We start from the raw sequence: 24,329 nt of genomic DNA, 5'->3' as shown, positions 1-24,329 counted from the left end.
TTGCAGAAGAACAGAAATTACGGATGTGAGTATTAAACCTGTAAAGAAAAATTCATTGAAGCTTTGATATCAAAAAATCCAGATTAGGCCTAATGTAGCAAAAACTCTTGTGTTGATCTTTCCACCTTACAATGAAACCAGAAGTGTTCTGTGTTATTTGTTACATTTCAGTGGCCAGTGAAGGTCCAGTTACTTTTCGATAACTAGTCAGTCTTTTTTCTTCTGGTTATGCTATGGCAGTTACCATTATATGACTCCAAGTTCAAGTCACTGTTATGACAAATTGAACTCAGATGCTGCCAGTTAGACCAGTATCTGGGTCTCCCTAACTTCCTTTTAACTTAATCTTTTCTTTACTTGATTTAATTGTCATGGAAACCAGTATATGGATTAAAGGCATTGGCATGTGCAGCCAGCTAATCAGATTCACACTAAAAACTTGTTCATGTGGCTTTAAGCTCATGAATAAGTCACAAAATCTTACTTGTCATGTAATAGTAACAATATGGTAAAGTTTAGTGAAATGTTTAGGTGTAGCAGAAAGCTGCACCAGAACTGGAAGAACAGAAGCTGGAAATTGCCTGTTGCATGTGAAGCAGGTAGTGTGGGAAAGTAGATTTAGGATTTAAATCTATTAAACATATACAATAAAATATAGTAATCTAAAAATATGCTTATGAAATATGCATAACTGTATTGAGTATGCCTGGAGGCGTCTCTTGCTACCTAAACCCACATTCTATTACAAAAAAACTCTTGACAAAACCTGTCACTTATTCAGCAATACATTGCCTTGACGCTATTCTGAAGTAAAACCTAAAAATTATCAGAAAATCAGTGTTTCCAGTTTCTGTCTAGAAAATATTTCCATGTTTTGCTAGAGTGCTACTTTTAGTCTTTTCAGCAGGAAACTGATGCATTGATGATATGTGATCACTAGAGAGCCCTTGGCCCTTTCGTAATAAAATATTTCAAAAGAACACCCCAGCATAATTTCAAATCAAGAGATTCTACAAGCAATGCAGAGTCTTGTATGAGTACAAGGCTGACACTTTCCAGTGAGGGGTGAGTTGATGCAATTAGTCACCTTCACTTAACTAGAATTGTCCAGAAAGCTCATACAGAGAATTCTCATCTGTTGAAAAAGCCTCTGTGCACTTGTGCACATGCATGAATGCAGCAATTAAATCATGCATGCCAAAACTTTCCTTGGGTCAAAGTAACACTTTGTGTTCAGCACCAGAGACAGGAAGGAGAAGAGCCACTTGCCCAAAGGCTGTGGTACTGCTGGGAAGTGAGACCCACAGGTTGCTGCCCTGTGATCTGACACCAAAGGCAGAAGCATGCCTGGAGCACTGACTATCCTCACTCTCTGCCCTTTCAGTATAAAACTTTGAAGGCTGGCAGGCCTTTTAGATTTCTACTGATAATCTGTGAAATATGGCAATTTTGTACTGATACAGATTGGGAAATTTTTATCTTGAAAGTTTGCAAGTTTAATAGTAAATGTCCTGATATTTGTTGTTGTTGTTGTTGTTGTTGTTGTTGTTGCATTAAAGTCCTTTGACATTTCTAAAGAGGATATGCCATTACCAATACTGTCCTGTTACTGCATGGATCAGCAGCAGACTTAGTAATGAGTACTGTGAATCTGTCTTGAAACAGAGAGACAGAAAACTTGAAACACTGCTTTCAACAATTTTCAGACACTTAAAACATTCTTTACCCAGCAGATTTTTATGACAGAAGGAATAGGTTTTTGAAGGATCAAAACCAATAAGCACCATTCTTTTGTATCCAAGAAAGATCTCTGATTGGAAAATCTTGTCAATGATTTAGGTGCTGCCACCTACTAAGGATTAGTATTTGAATCCATTTCTGGCTGGAGTTTTATACTGGTAATAAAAGTGTTTAGCTTACTGGTAATAAAGAGTGCTGGTAATACTGTGTTTAGCTTTTCTTTTCCCTTCCCAAGTCACACACATAATGCAGTCATGCATCTTATTTGTACTGTTTGTAAGTTGTTAATCATGAAATATTATAGCTCATCTTTTTGAAACTGGCAAACTGCACAGCAGACTGTGCCCTTGGCTCTCAGCCCTGCTGCAGTCACTGCTCACTCACTGGGAATACCAAAAAGACTCTCAGTTCTACTGATGCCTAACAGAAGAGCACAGCAGCAGTAACTCTTTATTTCACACATGGTATTGCATGATTATTTGCAATAATCAGGAAGAGTAGAATATAAATGAATACGAATAAAACAGGACATGTTCTACAGTGTCTTTAGGCATCATTCAAGACCAGACAGAGCAGGCAGGAAAAAAGAGAATGGGAATGATGCTGAAAGACACACTAGCAGCTGTCCACTTCCCAGCAGTGCCCAAGAGCAGATGGCAGGGAAGAGCATACAATCAATGATAGCATGCTATGAAACCTTCCTAAAATACTGTTCCAGCCCTCCTTCACCAGCAGCTCAGGAACTTCAAAGGGTGGTGACTTTGTCTCCAACAGCCTCAAGGGATTTCTCTTTCATTAATTTACTCTGTAACTTTTTGAAGCCCTGTGGACTTTGAGTTCACATAAACAAGGTTGATCAGCTGTTCTGTATTACAGAAGAAATGGAAGAACTCAAAGCAGCACAAACAGCCTTGAAAAACAGTGGGACAAGCTAGATAGACCAAAGGGGATCTCTGGGGTAGTCTTCAAAGTCTGGAAACAATGAAATGTTTATTTACATAGTGGAAATCCAGTTATGTTTCCGTATCAACTAGAACAATTTGTATCTGTCTGATATAAAACTAATAATAAAATCACCACTTCTATGTAACCACTAGCACTAATCACCTACTTATGAAAACATAACTAGAAGGAAAGATACAAATGGCCAAATAATTTTTTAACCTTCAACTATTTTTCTTCTTCAAGCAAAAGAAGCACCAAAACAATCTAGCATTCAAGAACTACAGAGCCTTCACTGATGTCATTAGAAAACACAGTGTAACCACAGAACCACAGCAACCCAATGAGAAGTAGAGTGGTGTGACTGGCTTACTTTTTTTTTTTTTTTTAATTTTTCTTACCTAACAGGGAAGGGAAAAACTAATGGCTTGTGGAGGTACATGCCTAAATCAATATAATACAAATCCATGATCTTGTAACAACAGAATCCTATATTTGTTGATTGCATGTGCAACAGGACACCCATAAGAAGTAATACATTTGTACCTTCATCATCATACAGTGATCACCAACGAAACAGTGCTTACAGATTTCTGGGTCACAACAAGCTCCATTCCTGGCCTGGCAGCAAAGCAGGACAGCTTCCAGCCAGAAGGGGATTCCTGAGGAATTCTGAAGTTGGGTTTGTGAACAGTACTACCATTAGCCCCAGATGCTAATGTAAACAATAATGTTTAGCACCAGTGTCAACACAGTGAGGACAGAGAAACACCAGCTTCCACCTTTTCCAACAGTCATCTAAATTCATGAGAGTATAAATGTAAAGGCTGTACCAAATGAGAATAAAAAATAAAAAATCAGAGATCAAATATCTTACCTCATAGATAAGTATCCATCAGCAGGTGCCTAGTGAGGAATGTAACATGAGGAAAGACAAATGGTAATACTATCATGAAAGACTCTCATAACCGACAAAAATTTTCAGGTTGAGGAATTGCCTGATTCTGACGAGGAGACAGAAAATCCAGGATTCTGTAGTATCTATAAGAACACCATGGACACCTCAATTTCCCCAGCTTTGCTATGCTGCAGCAGGCTCTTGCAGGCTGCTTAACTTCTACTCTGGATATGGGTGTGCTATGCTGTGGTTCAGTCTGGATCACATGAGGCTACAGACCCAAATGAAGCATTAGTGGGGTAATGACAATGAAAGTCCCCATATCAAACATTCACTTTTAATGACCAGCAAACACAGAGTGGAGATCAAAGACACTTAGCATGAAAAGAGTGTTCTTTTCAATCAGTCACATTCCTATACAATTTGCATACATCTGCCTGGACCAACTTAATAGTAGCTGGGAACAGCTTAGACTGAGCAGAGCTTGCTGAGGTTTTATTCTGAGCTCAAGGATGTGTTAGCTACTGGGGAGCTTGCCTGAATGTAACTAGATACTTCCTGCATTCAGGCTGACACTGTGATCCCGTTAAAACTGGATTGCATATTTCACCCTAAACTGTATTGAGAGTGCAGTAGAGACACAGGGCACCTAATCAAGATGTGATCCTGGCAGCAGCAGAGCTCATTCTTTTTGCTCCAGTGCCGTGTCTCCTAGGAGCAGAGAGGTGCATGGCAGCTGGGAACTTCAGTGAGGAAATCTGGAATCTTTACATGACAAAGGCTAAATCACCAGAATATCCTGTGGTGATTTGCAATGTGATCACTGTGGTTAAAGTCATGTTTTAGAATAGTCATTTCAATCACATGTTTTCTAGAAATATAGATATCTGATTTCTATTTTTTGCTTGTTGTCACTCTAGTTATTACTGCAGATTCCTTTTCGTGTGGTGACAGCATCCAAGCTAGCTGAAAGAAGTGTGCCTATACTCCTCCTTTACAGTGAGATCCTCAAGCACACCAAAGGCCTTAAAGTTCTGTTTCACTGGGTTAAAAGTACTCTGGGACGAATAGCAAACATATTAGAAAGGTTTATAGTCGACTCCCATCCTCTCTCTAGCAGGAGAGAATTTGCCCCTAGATTTAAAGTTGGTTAACTGAGAATTTGCTGAGTGGCAGCAAACTGCCGAGCTCTGTCTGGCCTCGGGGTGTTCCTCCTTCACTGTTCACTATAGCACCTCTGAGACTGCATCAGGCACACTCTTGTAGTGATTCCCTGTGAAGTGATTTCTATTCAAACTCCATTACCTCTTGGTCTTTCCTGGCCTGCTGGAAGGATTTTTCTTTACAGCTTGTCCTTTCTCATCAAATTAGCAAGAACAGATGAACAGTGTTCAAATATCTGCAGAAAAGACCAAACCCCCTTCTCGGCTGTGATGCTTTCAAAACCTCCTGAGCCCAAAGAAACCTGTTCCATCCCTCTAAGCGCAGGCATTGGCGACCCTGACATTGCACTGCTCTCTGCTGTGCGGTTTTAGAACTTCTTTCTGATTAAAAAACCCCAAACCCCTTTAAACATAAAGCTACATGCACGCGCAGAGGCTGGTGTGGGATTCTAGGAAACCACAGAGACCAGTCGTACCTTCGTGAGGGCCGGCGCAGGGCCGTGCAGGGTGCACTGCACTGCAGGCCAGGAGTTCGGCTGTGCCGAGACCGGGCTGAGGGCGTGCCTCCCGTGTGGCACCGCCTGCACAGCCTGCCCCCATCCCCACGGCACGGCCCCATCCCCGTGACCTGCCCCTATCCCCGTGGCCTGCCCCCATCCCCACGGTCTGGCCCCGTCCCCACAGCGATGCCGGGCGCTGCCGCCCCGCGCTCCCGCTGGCCGCCTCACCCGCCCGGCCCGCAGCGCCCCCGCGCGGCCGCAGAGCCGCAGAGCCGCCCGCGCTCCGGGGCTCCCTCCTGCAGGGGCTGCAGGGCTTTCAGCCGCGGGTCAGCCTCAGCGTCCAGGGGAGCTCAGCCTGAAAGACAGCTCTTGGTAGCCTCTCCTGCAGAAGGGGAAGAAATCCTTGACCAGTCCCTCTCGCCAGGAGCCCGGGGCTGGCACAGCACCAGCTTTGATTGTCTTTGGTCTGGCACCCATCAGAGGAGCGCGGCTGGCGGAGCGAGGGATCTCACCTTTGCAGGTGGGAGTACCGCCTTCGGTAGCCTTGGCCTGCACGGATAAAGAACTTTGGTCCCAAGGCAGTAACCTGTGAGATTCTGAATGACAGACACAAAATAAAGGAGACTTACTTACATATTTGTGATTTCATTTTCTTACTCTGCAAATCCACCAAGGCCTGAGCTGTCTAAGCCTCATTCCAGCTAACCACGAACAACAACAGTGAAGTCTGGCTTGGAGACCCTTGAGAGAAAGGGTTTCCAAAAAGCAGTTTAAGTCAGCTGGGAAAAGCATATGTGTGTTCCCAGCCTTTAACACTTTAGTATTTCTGTAAGTCCAAGACAGGGACAGCTTAACCTGTCCTTGCAATTTTCAGCATAACTTTTCATTTATCTGTTATCTGCAAAAATTCACCACCACTTTCATGGCTGTTTCTGTTGCAGAAAGTATCTCTTTGTTATACTGTCAAGGCCGTGGTAGCAAGAGTTTACCTTTAAAAAGTAATCACAACAATGCTGAGATAAAAACCACACCACAAACCCCAAGCATCACCACAGAATATGTCTCTTTCCATCCTAACTCCTCAAAGGCAGCTGACCAGATAACCACATAACAGGGGCTCCCACCCTACTGCAAGCTTTGAAAGACTCGGGGTATGAAAATTTTACAAAATGTGTATAATTTGTCACTGTCCCTCCTAGAATAAATTCCATGGTCATCCAGCACATGCACATATAGCTGTCATGCACTGCTCCCCCTAGTGCCAGGCAGTAACAGTCTTGGTCTCCAGGTTTGCACTTCACTTGGGTTTTACGTGTTTTTTGCCATCTGTTCTGAAAGACCTCCTTTCCAAACCTAGATATAAGGGGCCCTGTAAAAAACTCCCACAGCAGCAGGACGGCCACAGGGAACTGCAACGGCTTCAGAAGATACACTCCTCCTTCTGGAACATTGCCCCCAAACACAGGCCATCTACAGCCCTTGTATTTTCCTAAATACCTCCTGCACACTCCAGCATGTGCCAGCAAAAAGTACCTGCTGCTGACAGTCCTCTTCCTAGTAGACCTCGAAAGGCAGGAGCATGGTCATTACTTTTGTGGTTGTTGTTGAGGACAGTAAACCTTCCCCAGCCACCCTGTAGGTCTGCAGTCCACCCCACCAGCACATGCACTTGAGCATCACCGGGCTCTTTCTGTCTATCTACACCCCACATCCTGAAGAAGTGTTCAGTACCTCTTTTAGGTAACTGTGTTGTAGGAGAGACAGGGCTGGATACACAGAGGCATAGCAGCTCCTAGAATCAGATGGAGACAGTATTTTCCTAGGGGGCTCTCAGCTGCCTTGAGTCAGCCAGCCCAAAATAGTAGTTCCAGGATCTGAAGAAGCATTTAGAATCATTGAACAGTTTGGCTTGGATGGCACCTTTAAACACCATCTAGTCCAGTCTCCCAGCAATAAGTGGTGACATCTTCAACTAGGCCAGGGATTTTCCAGGGAGGGGGCATCTGCTGCCTCTCTGGGCAGCCTTATTAGACTTGACTCAATTTGCCACTTAGCACCTGAATTTATAGGTCAATGCCCTTACAAACCTTAGACCTGGGCTAAACTCCTTAACATACTGCATTTTTTTTTTTCTTTTAGAAAACTTGATGACAAATATTCTCAAGAATCATCCAAAGGAAAAAAAACACAACAAAACAAACCCAAAAAGAAGTGATTAATAGGGTAACTGAGCTTGTATCAAGAAACAAAGCCACTCACAATTCCACCCCAAAGGAGACTGTCACATCCCTGAAGGGGATCTGCTCTGCAGGGAGGTTTTTGCCCTGCTGCTGAGCTGAGCCTTGCTTGCCTCTACTGGTACGTTGATGGAGAGAATATTACAGCATGCCCACAGCCCGGGGGAGTGACCACACCAATATGTCAGCAGAGGAGGCATCAGAACAAATGAGGGAGCACACGAGCTGCGTTTCGGCTGAAATCTCTACATCCTGAATGACTGCAGCTTGTTTACACACCTAATGGGGAGTGGTGCAGATGGGAAGTGGGATTTAAAGCTATCACAGAACTTTAAAAATAGCACAGTGAAAGTCATTGTTCCCCTTCTCAATTAGGAGGACAGGAAATGAAAACGCATGAGTATAGAGGATTTCTGCTCCAGCCCTGAGGGAATGACCCAGAGTCATGAGAATATAGGCCAGATATTGAAGCGAAGAATGGGAAGCAGCAGGAGACAATGGAATATAATTTCTGTGGATAGACTGTAGCAGTCTCTGCAGAAAGAATTGCAAAACATTCTATGGAGAGAATATTGCTGTGACCAGCTGCTCATCCATGAGCAGAAGTGGAAAACTGCTGGTGGGATAGAATAAAAGTCTTCACTGGACCTTGGTTTCACAGTGGACCATGCAGTATCATTTCACTTATATAACATTGTTTTGAGTGATAACAGTAATTATGTGATTAAGCAGAACACAGAAAAATATACATCATACACACAGGGAAATTCTTTGTTGTGTCCTTGGGGAAACTGCAGAAGTGTTTTCCAGATTACTCAGAGTTAGAAGGAAGAAGCACTGAAGACTGTGTAGTAGAGAATGTTAGTGTATGGAGCAAGGGATGAGCAAGCCCAATTCTCTTTGGAACTCAGTGTATCACTGAATGCATTTTTAAAGGCAGGAAAATTCACATAAGGATTTTCCAGTTTGCAAACAGTCAGAAACAAGATGACAGGAAGAAAAGAAGATTTTCACTATAGGGTAGCCTTGGGAGTAGGACATGAAGATATAGGGCTTGGGGTGAAGAAAAAGCTCCATTCCAGACAGGAGTTTCTGCACATGGTGAAGGCATTCCACTGCTTGAGGAGCAGGGTGCTCAGGGACTGGGAGACACTCAGGTTGAAGGAGGAAAGAAGTCAGCTCTGAGAGGTGTATGTGGATAGGAGAATGAAAATCATGACACAGAGAAGAGAAATAAGTGAGGATGGAAAAAGGAAACACGTGTTTGTGAGCAAAAATAGTTACATTTGTAGGAAGCCTGTGGAAACAGACTTGTTCCAGGTGTTTAACCGTAACCAACTGTGGTATTTAGAAGAAACACTTCTAAATTGCAGTAACAATATCTTTGTGAAGTAGGTAAGCACTGATAGGGGAGTGAGGCAAAGATGGAAAGATTGAAAGGCAGAGGAGGTGTTTGTTGGTGTGGGACTAGAGGGAAAGCATCACACTGAGTGCAGAACTTGACTTTGTGTCTCTTCGCTTGTGAATGTACGCTGTGAGTGCCCCTGGCTCTGCCAGCTTATCATCAAATACACTTGGAATTACTGTTCAGATCAAACGTCAGAGTGCTGCCAAATGTGCTGCAAAGTATTCTCTGGGCTCGACCCTTTTGAAATAAAGGGGTCAGTGTGTTTTAGCCATCCCAAGTGCCAAGAAGCAGAAAAGGAGAAGGTGTAATTGTAGACTTGAAACTATAGTTATAGAAAAGAGAGAGGACTTGACATATACAAACTGGACAGTGAGTCTTCCTTCAATTGTTTTAATGACATGTGTACCAGCCAAGCTATGCTGGTAGGTATTCTTCCCCAAAAGTGATATAGATGTGTACTAATCATCTCTGCCTTGGTGTAAGTGACATGGTCATAGGGAGGGAGGGAAGGAGTAAGTTGCTCCAAAATAACTATATTGGTTAAAAAAAATTCTAACAAAATTACTTTCCTAACAAAATGTTTAGATTTTTAAGAAAGACAACAAATTTTTGAACCCCAACAATACTGATTTGTTTTAAAGCTTGTTTTCATAAAAAAAAGTAGCCAAAACTTTGCACATGGAGTACATTCCCCATCACATTTATTGGCCTTCCCAGTCAGTGATAGTTTTGTAGGAGTCAATTCTTGGTGTGTGTTGTCACCATGCTCTCCCAAAGATGTGCATAGGGGTACTTGACACATGATTCTCTTCCACCCTTAATTCTCTGCAGCAGCAGCAGCTCTTTTTACTATAGGCTTTTCCTAGGGGCCACTCTTAAGTTTATTTGGGGGACAGTAAAGGTCATGTCCCAGGAGAGGATTGCTCTGTCCTCTCAGCACTTCCCATTAGTTTTTATGTGGGATAAAAAAGACGATCCTACCTGGAACCTCAGTAGTTCCCAACATAGTTTACAACTTCATAGGCAAATCTCAGGAGCCAGATGTATATTTTGAAGGTGTATCATTCTTTGAACCTTGATATACTTTTGGGCTTTAGAATTAAAAGCATACTGCAGAAACTTTCTCTACTTAGAGTTGATTTTGGCCCCAGAGACTTGAACTGAAAATTTAGATAATGCCTAATTTGACTCAGGTTTAGTTCCTACTGTAACTTTAAAAAAAACAGATTTGCAGGGCTTTGGAAAAATTTGAAGAAAGTAAAACTCTGCCAATGTCCATGTGAACAGATCTTGAACAGTAATAGTGAAAGACATTAAATCACTTTTTGAAGAAGAGTAAACCAACATGTGAGGATTTACTTACACAGTACAAAGTAGGAATGAATCTGTAGCACAGTCCTGTTATTTTCCAATTATTTGACCATTACAAGGACTCAACCTCACCAGTGTCTGTCAGGCACCACTGGCAGTCCTTTGTGTTTTCTCTTTGTGCAATCAGAAATGCAAACTTCATCTAATATCTTAAACATTATTTAGAAGCTGGTGTTCTTGCATATTTTCTGCCCAAAAATTAGTATTATAGACATAAATAGCCAGGATTAAATGATTGTAGAACATGTTACAAAGGGTCCTAAAACATTCCCGGGATAAAGATGGATAACAGGCCAGGATAGAGTGTGCTGCACAAAGGCAAGGAAGAGGGAAGGAGAGAACCTTTTGACCTAAGGCCCTAGGGCACTGAGTCAGATCTCCTCTCACAGAGCCACATGAAATTTCTCATGAAACTTCAGGCAAAACAAGCCTGATCTCCAGGACGGAAGTCACACTGGGATGAACTGTTTAGAAGTCACAAAGCTGAAGAGATCTTTCTGAGATTTGGCCATGTTCTTCCCATGAATTTCAGGACCAGGACACACGAGAGACTCCTATCCCATTAACAAATGGTTTACACATAGAACAAGACCATTAGTTATGTAAAACCAGTTGAAATTAGTGGGGGAAAACCAGGTTGCCAGATACAAATGTGCATGTACTGTAAGGTAATACTGATTGCTCACCACGGGCCATCTGCAGAAATCTACTGTAGATGACTGCAGCCTATATTGTGATAGACTTAACCAGAGACAGTCTGTGCAAAGTGAACATTAAAAGTAATGTCAGAAAGTCTTTCATCCTCTTGTCTGTGACAGCAAACCGTTAGGTAGGAAAAAAAATAAAACATTAAACCAGGTATGTGCAACAGCTAATGCTGACATAGCTATAATGTAGTCAGGAGACAAATGTTAAATTAAAAAGTCATTCTGATTATCTTACAATTTTCCCCAGAGCCCACAAACCACTTCCTTTTCTACCCATGTGTGTTTCCCCATCCTCACAGTAGACAGAAGGCTGATGTCTCTGTGTCAGGCAGGCATGAAGGCAGTTGCTGTAACTTTCTGTGTCCTCTGCTTTCAGTTTGAAGCCCTGTATGGTGAGTAACATTTTGGACTATTCTCCTTGCAGTAGGTGTCTCTATAGAATATAACTTAGCTAATGATGGGAGACAGTAAACGAGGCATGATAGCAAAGGGCTGGAGGAATAAAGGTAATGGAGGGTAATGGCTGCAAAAAGACTGCTCTCAACTTTAGTACTAATCACTGGCGTTGGTGGGAAAAGAATTTCTGCCAGCATAGGACATTTGCTCTGAAACTAAAACATACAAGTTTTCGTTGCTTGTGTTCTTTAGCTCATCTGCTTAGTGTTATCCTTTAGCTGTTTAGATTGTAGTGCTCCAGCCAGCTTCCCTTGATGGATATAAGATCTCATAGCAGCATGATGGTGAATAATAAAGAGAAACCATGTTGTCAATATTAAACCTGCTCTTGTTTGGGAAGGGAATTTTTATACAATGAAAAATGTATGTGACATAGAGATTATCTCATAATATAATCATAAAATGAGACTATTTTTGTGCAGGCTTGAAACACAGACTTGAAAGGAAGAATGGAATTCCTGTGCTGTGTTTGAGAAGGTGCACAATGACAGCACCAGTCTCAGTCCAACTTTAAATATGGATGTAGCATTTAACAAGATTCAGTGTTTTATCCCAGCTGTGCAAAGTAAAACATCACAGCTTTATCTGTAACCTCTCTGAAACCCACATTTTAATGGGTCAGCATGGAACTACAAGTAATAACAAATTAAGAAGAGTATTTTTTTCCATACATATACTGTCCAAGGATTTGGTATGATGCATCATATAAGTAAGATCTGAGATTTAGTGTGCACAGTTATGAAACACCATCTAAATATACTCCTTTGATGGTCATTCCAAGGACTATTGAAAATTTGTTTCTGAAATTCTAGTGAAAAGGGATAGAATTTAATTATTCCTGAAGTTTCAGGAAGAACTTCAGCTTTCATAAAAAATCCAAACACCTAGTTTTCAGCTCTTTAGGTAATGCAGATACATTTTTGAAGGCTAACTAATATATGGATAGTGTGCTGAGTTTTCAGGTAGAATGAAAAGATTCCAAGAAAAAGTAATTGTAATCAGTATCTCTTAAGGGAGTTCTCCTTGGAAAGTTGTTCTGAAGTCTACTAACAAAAAATTCTTTCACCTTGGTTATTTCTCCCCTAATTTAGAACAAATTTAGAACAAATACCTGACCATCATGCTTTTACAGATGGCTGAAGCTATCTAGAAAGCCCTTCCTTGTGTGAAGAAATAAACTGTAATTTTAAGGGTGAAAATTGTTATATCCTATCTGATACCATCATTTCTCCCTTCTTTCTCCCTTCCTTCAAATACTGAGGATAAGATTTGGGCAGGGGACTGGGGAAAGGAGATGACAAAACAAAGAGACTGTGTAAGAAGAAATGGTATCTCTTATGGTTTTTGTCTTATAGTGTTCTCAGCATAACTTGTGACCTCTCTGGATGTAAATAGGTCACAGGATATATATATATGTATATATGTACATGTGTATATATGTGTGCATTATGATTTGACAACCCAATTGTGACAAAGAAATTGTTCATAAGAGCAGGGAGCCTCTCTGTTGCCTGCAGAGAAACACAGGCAATGGGATTTTGGAGTACAGAGCTGTAGGTAGGATTCCATAGAACTTGAGGTCCTTGCTAAGAAGCTTTTACACATCAAGATTTGCAAAGTGTTATCACTCTTCACCCACAGATCTCCTGTTGTTGTACAGGAGGAAACCATGGTAATTTCTTAGAAGGGCTTCTGAAATATTATCAACACTGGCTGTTCTTTCTGTGGCATATTTTATACAAATTTCAGGATTTCTCAACATAAATTACACCATAGAAATAATTCAGATTAAAGATGGCTTCCTAGAATAAATCTGGCCATTACTCCTTTGCCCTCAAGCACTCCTTCCTCACTTAATCCTGGATTCTTGATAGATAGAAACACTAGTTTTAGGCCTATGACTAATGACACCAAATTGACAGTGTCATCTTTCAGAGTGCCTTGAAAGTTTGAAACTATAGAAACTTAAAAAACTGTGTTTAGTTTCATTATGCATTTAGTATTAACAAACAAATGTGTTTGTTTTAAATGTGGGGTCTTCAATTTCCTTGCTCATCTTCAGAAGCAAACACACAAAAGTGAAATTATGCTTCTTTTTATCAGCTTAGTTTTCTGAGAGCTGGGGAAGATAATATAAGCAGCAAGAGAACAAAGCGACAGTATCTTATTCTACCCTAAACTAAGCTTGAAAAGTGATTGAAAGTGTTTTTTAAACTTCTGTTAGGACCAAAATGCGTAATGGATCGGTGATGTTTTCAAATAGTGCTGGGTCTTTCAAAGAGCAATGAGAAAGCTCAAAATTGCAATCCCATTAATATGAAAACAACACACTTTCCATTGGCCTCAGTATCCAAGCATACTACCATAGAAATTCCCAAACTTCTGCCAAAAGGCTTTCCTGCTGCACTAAAGATGAAATTGAGATGGAAAAGTACATGACTGTAAATACAGTTATACACAAATGTACACACATGCTCTCCTTCAGAATTTAACATAACAAGATGTAACTTTCATACACATGGTAATCTCTTAGATTTATATCTAAACCACAATATTTGTGTTGGTACTCTGCTTCACATCAGGTGAGCCAGAAACAACTCCTCTCAACTCCACATTGTGACACTGCTAGGAAACAAACTAGATTTGTTTCCTCGTGTCTCAAACCAAATTGTAATTGAATATCATTTTGTAACTGAACATTGCAAAATATGCAATTGAATTATATCTTTTATGAAAAATAACAAAAAGGAATCTAAAAGCTGTGTCTAAGCATTTTTATTGCTGAACCAGTGAAATTCTTCTGTTCCATTTCAGCAATACTACCATGTAGACTTCTATTCACATATTTCTGAGGTAGATTAGGGAAAATTAGTCAGTGAATCTTTCAATACTATTGGATTTTTAAATCCCAGTTTCCTATCTCACATTCCACTAAATGTGCATTCATTCTGACTGGTGCTTGGCTAGAAACATCCCAAATGTGTCTTACCATTAACATACAGGTCCATGTGATTACCTAGGAATGAATGGGTACAAATGGGCACAGAAGATCAGCAAGGGGAATGAATAACTTTTTAGTATTCAGCAAGTGCATTCACATTAGGAGCTGATGCAGAATAGCTAGTGAGCTTTTATATGAGGAAATTTATATCAGTTCTCACCTATTGTGGTCAATCTGTGTTGGCAATTTTGTGTTTTAATCTCAGGCACTGTTAATCTAATTTTAAAATGTGCCATCTCTATCCCATGCTAAGCACACTCTTCTATATGGGCACTTGTTTCAGAGGAATTACTAATTGCATCACATTTACCAAAATGCTCATTCAGAGAAATATATTACTGAGTCTTCCTTGAAAACAGACATTTTAGGTTTCTGGGTTGGAGAGAATACAAAACGATCTTTCAGTTTGCCTCAAAGTCACATGAACTAAGTGCTTAATGACCTCTCTCTGCCCTTTTCCATTAAAAATAAGGATTAAAACCATGATCTCTGACAAACATATTAACCCACATGGTATGAAAGGGCAATTTCATTAGCTAACAGCAAAATTGAACTATTCTCAGAGACAAACAGAGAAAACAAATCTGAAGTTGTTTATTTAGTGCTCAGAGTAGGTTTATCCCATGCTCCTCTGGGACACAGGAGGAATATGGCACCACTTGGCTCTGTGCTGCTGATGACAGAGTCAGCATCTGCCTTTCCTCTCAGATGACCAGTGACAAATGTAGAGGTTTCAACTCCAGGTAGATGCTTCTCAAAAGTATCAGATAAGTTTATGCATTCATCATGCTCCCTGGCTTCTGTTGTACATTTGGTTTTTTTTATTCCCTTCCCTAAATAATTTGTTTGGTGTGTGGCCTAATTTTAGAGGTAATGTTTTACCAAACTACAGGATGTCAAACTACAGAGTGTTTTAAATGACCTTTATCTCAAATGCTAGTCTCATAGCAACTGTTTCTTTTCATCATGCAACATATAAGTTATCAAGAATTATTTCTTTATTTGACCTTTTCTTTCATCTTTTCGGACTGTATAATATTTTAAGGGCTTGCACTTTGTGCCTTCAGTGGTTCTATTTAATTGTGGCTTGGCAAAATGTGTGTTTTCTCTGCCTTATCTTCACACCAGTGGTACAAGATGTTAAATACCTTGTTTGTTATCATACACTTAAGTAATAGTCCTGAGAGAAGTACAGATATTAGAACTGTCACTGAATTAGATAAGGGTGCTGACTTTGCACAGTAATCCAGGAAGAATTTGATAACTAGGGAAATGGTAAATCAGTCAAGAAGGTATAATAGTTTCTATTGCTCTCTAACTGAGCATCACAAAGTGTCTTCCAGAAGTCCATTAGCTTCTGTGTCGCACTAAATATATCTTAAATAAGTATCATTCATTTCAATGCCCTGCCAATGGCTATAACTGGGGAGCAGAAATTCAAAAAAGGAAAAAAGAATGAACACTGAAAGCTTGTAAGAGTTGAGATCCTACAAAGGCATCCAAAAGAGAATGATCCTATGTTCCTGTGCATTTACAGGCCAGATGTCAAAAGTAACAAGTGCCTTGGGAAAAAAATATTATTTATACTCTGCAATCACAGAGGCACAGGGCATCTACTCTGTGTGGATGTATCTAGACTACCATGTAGCTCTAACAAGAATAGGATTGTGCTTCAAAGTCTTTACAAAGTCTGTATTTCCTTAGCATCATAAAATCCTAATGTAGATATATTTCATTCTAAGCAGCATCTGAAGAACTTACTCAGGCTACCAGAAAACAGGAACAGCAGATAGAATATTTTTCTGTTTATCTGTTTAGCTATCTGAACATTTAATTTTAGGGCATTGCAAAAAGAAAAATTCCAAGTGAAACGCTATCAGACTGTGCTATGATGCCAATACTAAAATACAAACTGTTCCAAAGTGCTGCCGTAGTGTATGGTGATAAAGGGAGTGGTTCATAAAAAAAAAGCAGAACAATTATTAAAAGTGTGTCTGTGTCCTATAATGAAGATCACCTATGAACAATAAGAGAAAAATTTGCTATAGGAAAAGAAACAAAACCATATGCTTTGCTTGAATGTTTTCTTGATGTATATATTGGAACATCATCCATATAATTATGAAAGATGTTTCAGGGCTATGTCATGCAGTGGGGAAAGCAGAACAAACATTAATGGAAATGAGTACTTTGGACTGGGAAAAATATAATGCTGGCTCATTGCAAAATCAAGATTCATGAGAAATCAGAAATAAGCTTTTTTATTTCAGGCAGATTTCCTCAGTATCTTGGTGAAAGTTACTTTCATGTCAGTTATATTTCTGAAGCACACGTATTACTTTGCAAAAGTGTTTTAAGAATTTGTGAATGTTATATATATGATCAATATAAATTCTGCCTTGGGCATTTTCTTTCTACTTTGATATTTATATTTCATTATTTTATCATATCATATGACTTTAAAGCGTAGCACAGAAAGGATCAGATAGGATGATACAAATTATAAAATAGCTTCAGCATCTTAACACTGCATAGTTAACCCCCTGTTCCTGTGTCACTCTTCTTGAATTTTAAACAGAAAACAATTTTGTATTTTTCAGGAATTGACAGCTACTCACCATGTGCATGCAAAAATTTAGGTAAGATGAATTTACCTAATTTGTTTTTTGGTTTTAGATGCCTTTATACATCAGAAAATACTGCCCTTAAAGAAAAAAATGGTCATTTTTTACTGCACATTTTAACATATTTTTTTCTGAAGGAGTTTTCTGTGCAATTGGTTGCTGACTTTACAAAGCCAAACTGTGAGACAGCAGACGTCTTCAGTGAGTTCACTTTCTTTGCTTCTCCAAGAAGTTTGCAAAATGAGAGTCACACAACATCTGAAATCTTCTCATAGAGATTTTGGGAGGGACAAATGTGATTTCTGGATTGCATGTGGGTGCATGCACACGGTAACATTTGTCCTCTACACCTTCCATTATCTGAGCAATAATGGTGCTATAACCATCTATATAATTAGGTTGAAACTATATCGTGTCTCAAATCGTTATCTATCCCACAAAGATAAGTGAAGTCCTGTGGTTAAGGCAGTCACGTAGGAGCTTGGCATTCACATCCCATTTTAAATTTTCAGCAACATCATCAAACTTACTGGGTGGCCTGGCCCAGAGAGTGATGGTGAATACAGTTACATCCTGCTGGTGGCTGCTTACAAGTGCAGTTCCCCACTTGCACCTTCAATAAATTTGCAGACAACAGCAAGTTAGGTGGAAGTGTTAGGTGGGAGTATAGGAAGGTTCTGGACAGACTGGATCAATGGGTTGAGATCAATTTTATGAGGTTCAACAAGTCCAAGTGCCAAGTCCTGCACTTGGCTCACAACAACCCAGGCAGCCCTACAAGCTGGGGGAAGAGTGTCTGGAAAGCTGCCTGGTAAAGGTCCTGACGGTGCTGGTCAGCAGCTGGCTGAACACAGACCAGTGTGTGTCCAGGTGACCAAGAAAGCCAGTGGCATCCTGTATTGATTGCTGTGTGGCCAGGAAGATCAGGGCAATGACCGTCACCCTGTGCTTGGCAGTGGTGAGGCCACACCTTGAATCCTGTGTCCAGTTTTGGGCCCCTCACTACATGAAAGACATTGAAGTGTCCGAGTGGGTCCAGAGGAGGCAACAGAGCTGATAAAAGGAGTGTCTGAGGGAGCTGGTGGTGAAAAAAGCGTGAAAAAAAGGAAGCTCAGGGGAGAACTTGCCATTTTCTATACCTGCCTGAAAGGAGGCTGCAGCAAGGTAGAGTCCAGTCTCTTCTCCTAAGTAACAAGTGACAAGAGGAAATGGCCTCAATTTACATGAGTAGAGATTTAGACTGGATATTAAGAAAAATGTCTTCACTGAAAGAGCAGTCAAGCATTGGAACAGGCTGCCCAGAGAAGTGGTAGAGTCATCAGCCCTGGAGGGATTTAAAAGACACGTTGGTGTGGCACTGAGGGACACGGTTTATTGGTGGACTTGGAAATTTTGGGCCAATGCTTATACATGATGATCTTAATGATCTTTTCTAATCTAAATTATTTTATAATTGCATGTTCAGTAGGGTACATATTACAAACCATAAACCAGAGATAATTGTCATCATTATCATCTTTGTCTCACTTGTTTTATTTATGAATAGGACAATCTGACACTGAGGCAGGGATTTTATGTCTATACAGTGTTTGGTCCAGGGGGCCTTTAAACAATATCTAGCAACTGATATTGTAAGTAATATTAGTAACTTCACCATTTAGTAGCCTTAGTAGCAAGTAATATTTTCAAGGTCACTGATCTAATGCTAACAGTAATCTCTACAGCCTTAGAGCAGATAACAGGCCAGGTCTCATTTATTTTATCAGTAATGTTTGGCACAACCAAGAATGCAATGGTATCTCATTGTGAGGGCTGCTTTTCACAGCCAAACCGTTCTGGCTGCCTACATGCCTCAGATTACAATCACATGGTTCATTTGTTTTGTTTAAATGATGTTCTTAGCACTTTAAGATTCTTTTCACGGCTACGTGTGTGACTCTACTTATTGTTTTCATGTCTTCAGATCAGCCCCACCTCTCTGATGCCCAGGTGATGGTGGAATTTGAAAATGGAAACTTCAAATTCACATTCCCCAACCCCAAAAATGTGAGTGAGTTCAGCATGACCCTCTTCAAAGGGCGTGAGAAGAAGGAAATCTGTGCACTCCATTTGAGCAAAGAGAGTGTTATCCCCAAGAGTAATGTCACCTACTGTCAGACACAGAATTCAAATAGCAGCACCACTTTCATTCTTAAAAATCTGGAAAGAAAACATAATGACTTTTATACCTACTGCCTGGAGATATTCTTACCCCCTCCTTACATAGATTGCTGCCTGAAAGAAACCTATTTGTACGTCCAAGGTAAGTTCTCTTCTCCCCTCACTTCAATTTACTGATAAGTAGACATTGGGCATAGCTATGCTGCAGTGAAAAATGTGACTAGAGCTTGCACAGCTAATTACCAGGCAGCTTAGAACTACTTAGCAGGGGGCTGGTAACAGTGGAGCTGTGTTGGCACACTGCTCAGCATGTCCTCTCCATATTTATTCATCTTCTTGGGCAGGTTTTGCAGGTCGTGCTGAGCTTTGCGTAGTGGCGGTGGAACCCAAGTTAGCTTGACTGCAGCTTCTAGAGTACTACAGTCTCTCCTTTGCCTACAACAGCAATTTCTCTTGGCCATTTTTAAAGTTGCTGAGTATAAATGTTAAGATTAGGTCTAGCCTGTGGGAAAAAAGTCATTCTGAGAGCTATCTTCAAAAGCCTAGAATTAAAGAAAATTGATTGTCAAATACCCATACTAGTAGTGGTATATGGAACACTTGGGTGCCATTGAGATGTGAAGATGGTGTTCGCCTCTGTGAAACAGATCTAAAGCTTTAGGACCTTCTTAGAGTAGAAGAGATCCACAGCAGTTGAGAATTTTTGACAGTTTACTGAGAAGGGTTTGGACTAACTCCAGAAGATTAACTGCCCAGGCTTTAATTTTGACCTGGCTTTCATTAGGCATCTCTTTAGTATACTAAACTGAAAGAGTTTATGGTGGTTTTGCTCACACCAATTCTCGCTTCTGCATACAGTTCAGCTGCATAATGCATAATGCAACAAGGCCTGTTGTCCTTCCCTTGATTTCTTTTCCTCTCCCAGCACCAGGAATAAATGAAGATAGAAGTTAAAATGCTACAGCAATTACGTGGTTGAACCAAGTTGTCTCTCAATCCTCTCTGTATTTAAAAAGCTCCTCAGAATCAATCTGTGACATTTGGTTTTGTATGCAGCGTCCACTTCCGCTTGTATGCATAGCCAGATGCTCAGAGCTTTTTCTGAATGTTTCACACCCTGTCATATTTTCTCCCAGATCTGGGCAAGGGTAATCTTGAGTACCTCAGCTTGCCTTTCTATCCAAACATGACTGCCAAAGTCTACCCTTCTTTTGACCAGTCTGCCCTTTAATCACCTGTGGTACTTATGTATAATCTTAAACCTTGTTCAGATCTGAAACACCATGTTGGAGGTTGGAAGCTTTCTTTTTTTTTCTTTTCTTTCTCAGTGTGCTCTCTGGCTTGGCTTCTTTTCAGTCTACACTTTCAGTACTGTGTACCAACAGTTCCCTTCTCTTTCTGGAAAAAATGTCATTTTCTGCTTCCTACTGAATACACTTTTCCAGGGTGGCAATTCACCTCAGCAAAATCCTTCTTTAGTGTTCACTTTTGCTAGTTTATTAATATGAAGGGGGATAAAAATTGAAGTTATCTGTGGAAGGCAAAACTGAAAACTATCAGTAATGACTTTTTTTTTGCCTCCTCATCTTCAGATAAGGAGGACTGCTTTTCACTTGGACTCATGTCATGGATAATTATCAGTTTGATCATTTTTGCCATTTCCTGTGTCTGCTGTGTTGTGGCCTGTTGCTTAAGGAACAAGGTAAGCAAATACATGAGATTATACAGAACCCTTCTTCCAAAGGTCATGGATAGGGAACTTGATTTAATGACATTTAGAGAGTGGGACAGGCAAATACTCACTCAGCATGTGCTGTGTTTTTTGACAAAAAGATTGAGTTGTTAATTTACCTCTGGAATTCAAGTCATTGATGACAATGGCTCAGATTGAATTTTTCTAAGACAGAATTGTTTATTGATTTAAAGGCTTGGAACCAAAGGAAAGAGGACAAATGCTGACAAAGGTCAGCAAAATTACTTTGGTAAGCAGTTTGCCTGATTGTTTTCTTTAAGAATGGGAAACAATTATCAGTGGAGCAATTCCAGCACTATTCTGCTGCAAAACCACTTAAATTTGACTCAGGAAAGAAGACCAAGGACATTAGCTAGTCTTTTGGGTAATGTGTGTTTTTAATTTTAATTTTGTTTTATTCCAAGTTTTCTGTGTGAGTTTGACATATCTAGTCTGATGGTAATGTTCCCACTGAAAATAGAGTAACTGCCCTACTTAACGAACAAAGGCAGGAGTGGCAAAGGTAAGTGACCCCAAATTAAATTCACGGCATTTTCTCTCTGTTGGCAGAATCAGACGTGTGAATCCAACTCCCATGAGTACAACAGTGAATACATGCCCATGGCAGCAGTGAATGCAGCTAAAAAACCAAGAATCTGAGGTTGTGTTAAGCCCAGTTGTACCTCTGCTTGTGTCTGTTGCAAAGCTTTCTCTGGGAGGGAAGAACTGCTTGCTGCATCTGCCAGTGATTCTGGGTGGATGGGTGACTGGGCAGGATTGTTACCATAGCTTGTTCACAGAGTTCATGCTGCCACGATGCAGGAAGACAAAAGTAAAACCAAAATCTCTGGAAACCTTTTGAATCCTAACAGTGGAGTGGTTCCTAGAAATGCCACTGTTTCACGTCTGTGCAAAGTAATGATCTTACACATGAGAAAGAGATGCTAAACTGTTCAGTTCAGACTCCTGAGATGATGCATGGTACCCAAAACCTCTGTGGGGAAGTGAATTACTAGATTTATGAGTGTTACTGGCTAAGAGCAAATATTCTGCAGTGAATGAGGAACTTCCTTACTACTTAAGCCATACAGAAGCTACTACAGAAGTAGTTTTGGATACAGAACAGAAGCAGAATTTGTACTTATTCCGACATATGGGTGCTGCACATAACTGATTATCCATTTCTATTCTAGGTATAAGTTGCTTGTGGCATGGAAATTTTGGAAGCTGAGTTTTCCAGCTACTTGAACTTGGACAATGGAAAGTCAGCATTTCCCCACCTTTCCCAACCTACCTGAGCTCTCATGATGGCCCTGTGCTCAGTCATGTGACACCCACTGTTCTGAACTGTGTTTTTCGCTAGCCTTGTTTGTGACCTGACACCCTGACTGATCCACTGATTGGGACAGGAAATGATAATAACGTGTTAAAGATGTCAGCTTTCAGTTGAAGAAAATGTAAGATTCCTGTAGTGCAGCTACAGAGAGAACTTTTATTTTCTAGTCTCCTTTATGATAAACTTTCCACTAGGGACAAAAAAAAAAGGACTACCTCCAAAGCCAAGCCTCGTGGTACCACACATGACCTTTTGTTAGGGTTAGTTTAGCAGGGGAACAAAACTTGAGAGAGTACAGCAGGGACTTCGCTGTGACACATTGCCTCAGTTATGCACATCTACATTTTTCGTATTTGTGCTATCAATACAACTTTGCCATTCACACCTTGGGGCTCCTCTTATTTAATTAAAATCTGAATACTTTTACTAATAGATGAATATATTACAAGATATATATATATATATATAGTAAGACTGCAATTGCTCCTTAGGTGAGTTCAAATCTTACAAGATCTGTCCCTAAAGTCAGAGGCACTAACTATTGCAGCACACACACAACACAGTCCCTATGGCCAGTATATTCATGGATTCTGCATTGCAATTGTCTTCCTCTTGTGGTTTGACATGAAACCTTTAGAACTTCCCCAGGGGGTTCAGGGGTTACTTGACCTGCCTCAAATTGCTCAGAGCCTTCAGTACTATGAAATGATCAATCCTTCATGCTCCATGTGAAGTCCATCAAAACTCTGACCATAAATGACCAGCTGTGAATCCAGCCTGTGTATCTTGCCAGACACCTTTGGGCTGCTGGAACCAGAGAGCTACATTGATTCTGAACCTCCCTGTAATACATTAGAAAACCCCAAATATTGGTCAGAGGATACTGCTGAGAGAGATACACAGCCTACTTGTCTGGCAAACAGAAGGCTGGTTTCAAGTTTGATAGGGAAAATGGGGACAAAAAGGAAATAAACTGGTACATCAAGAACAGGGCTTTCCTCAACAAACACCTGGAAACACAGAAGTATTACAGAGGGAAGGTGCTAGCTGCTAACTGTGACATTAGGCAAATGAAAATGAGTAGAGCATCAAATGAGTCAGGGACTGGTAATCACACAGCCCTGCTATATAACCAGCTAACCAGCTCCTAGGCAGAGATGGAGAGGAGAACCTTGGTGTATTGAGTTACATTTTTTCCCACCATTCTTTTACAAATTACTTGACCTCCCCAGAAAACTAAGCTTGCCTCTGTACATACAGAAATACATTGATTTCATGGTTTAAAAAGTATATGGATGAAATGATTGTGTTTGAAAATTATAGTTGAAAATACCTAACATATACTACCTTTGAGAAGAACTGGATAAAAGATCCTATGTAAGAGTGGAGAGTCTTGGAACCTTTCACCAGACTGAGAAGGAAATTCAAGAAAGAAAGAGTTTCTGAAAGAAGAAAAAACTTGATGTTTGCCTTGGGATGCTGCTGGATAAACAACAAAGGATGGAAGTCTGAACAAAGCAGTTCAAAATACATACATCCTGCACTAGAGAGATAAATGATCTATATTCATTATAACAAAGTTTGTGGAAGCCTCAGGTTCTATTACTCCTTTCTTTTTTGAAAAGGTATTTTTATTCTTAATAAAACACTTTTTTTTTATGCCATATGCGTCCATAAGAACATTCATGCATCCATGCATGTCATGTGATAGAATTAATGTCAGTAAAATCCACAGCACAATGGGGAGAGCATGCAGGGCAATTTATCCCTGTACAGCATTTTAATGGGAAACAGGAAAAGCACTTAGGAAAAAAAAAATAATAAAAAAAGTGAAAACCAAAAATTTGGATCTGTTTCTAGGCAGTGAGGTAATGTCACTGTTTACATGTGTTTATTTCCTATTATTTTCATGAGAAACAGTTTTTTCATATTGTTCCAAATATTCTTCCTTTCCTTTAATCCCTTATGCAGCATTTTTCAATTTCTTTCTGCCATTTTCCAATACCTCCAAATCAAAAGGAGCTGGTAGAAGATAAAAAATGACAGAATGAGAA

General features: G+C 40.2%; 2 protein-coding genes across 4 annotated transcripts in view; one reads left to right on the top strand and one right to left on the bottom strand.

Moving 5' to 3' along the window:
- LOC111932437 (uncharacterized) overlaps positions 1-5,469 on the bottom strand; it is a 111,479-nt gene extending 106,010 nt beyond the window's left edge. The window contains exons 1-2 of one of the 3 annotated variants that reach the window (XR_015289198.1): positions 5,220-5,460; positions 4,886-4,979 (exon numbers count right to left, since the gene is read on the bottom strand). Coding sequence is in view for 1 of the 3 variants with exons in the window: in XM_086897566.1 (XP_086753692.1) it covers positions 4,886-4,934; positions 5,220-5,362 (192 nt within the window). In the remaining 2 variants the exon portion in view is untranslated. Of the gene's footprint in view, positions 1-4,885; positions 4,980-5,219 lie in introns of all 3 variants that reach the window. The other 2 variants (XM_086897566.1, XR_015289197.1) reach the window with 2 other exon arrangements.
- Positions 5,470-11,258: 5,789 nt separating this feature from the next.
- ICOS (inducible T cell costimulator) lies at positions 11,259-23,939 on the top strand. The gene is made up of 6 exons (XM_023931534.2): positions 11,259-11,358; positions 17,024-17,062; positions 19,011-19,349; positions 20,800-20,909; positions 21,510-21,600; positions 22,133-23,939. Exons 1-5 carry the CDS (start codon positions 11,280-11,282, stop codon positions 21,597-21,599), a joined length of 657 nt encoding a protein of 218 aa, XP_023787302.1. The 5' UTR covers positions 11,259-11,279; the 3' UTR covers position 21,600; positions 22,133-23,939.
- The last annotated feature ends 390 nt before the right edge of the window (positions 23,940-24,329 follow it).

The sequence above is a fragment of the Cyanistes caeruleus genome, chromosome 7, assembly GCF_971803275.1.
Source record: "Cyanistes caeruleus chromosome 7, bCyaCae1.hap1.1, whole genome shotgun sequence".
Taxonomy (NCBI): Eukaryota; Metazoa; Chordata; class Aves; order Passeriformes; family Paridae; genus Cyanistes; species Cyanistes caeruleus.
This window is presented reverse-complemented; position numbering and strand designations above follow the sequence as displayed.

Bases quoted from the DNA above. Each gene is read 5' to 3' on its own strand.
- ICOS (XM_023931534.2), top strand. From the start codon at position 11,280: ATGTCTCTGTGTCAGGCAGGCATGAAGGCAGTTGCTGTAACTTTCTGT. The intron at 17,063-19,010 runs GTAAGATGAATT...TCATGTCTTCAG, and splicing joins ATGTGCATGCAAAAATTTAG to ATCAGCCCCACCTCTCTGAT. The intron at 19,350-20,799 runs GTAAGTTCTCTT...CCTCATCTTCAG, and splicing joins AACCTATTTGTACGTCCAAG to ATAAGGAGGACTGCTTTTCA.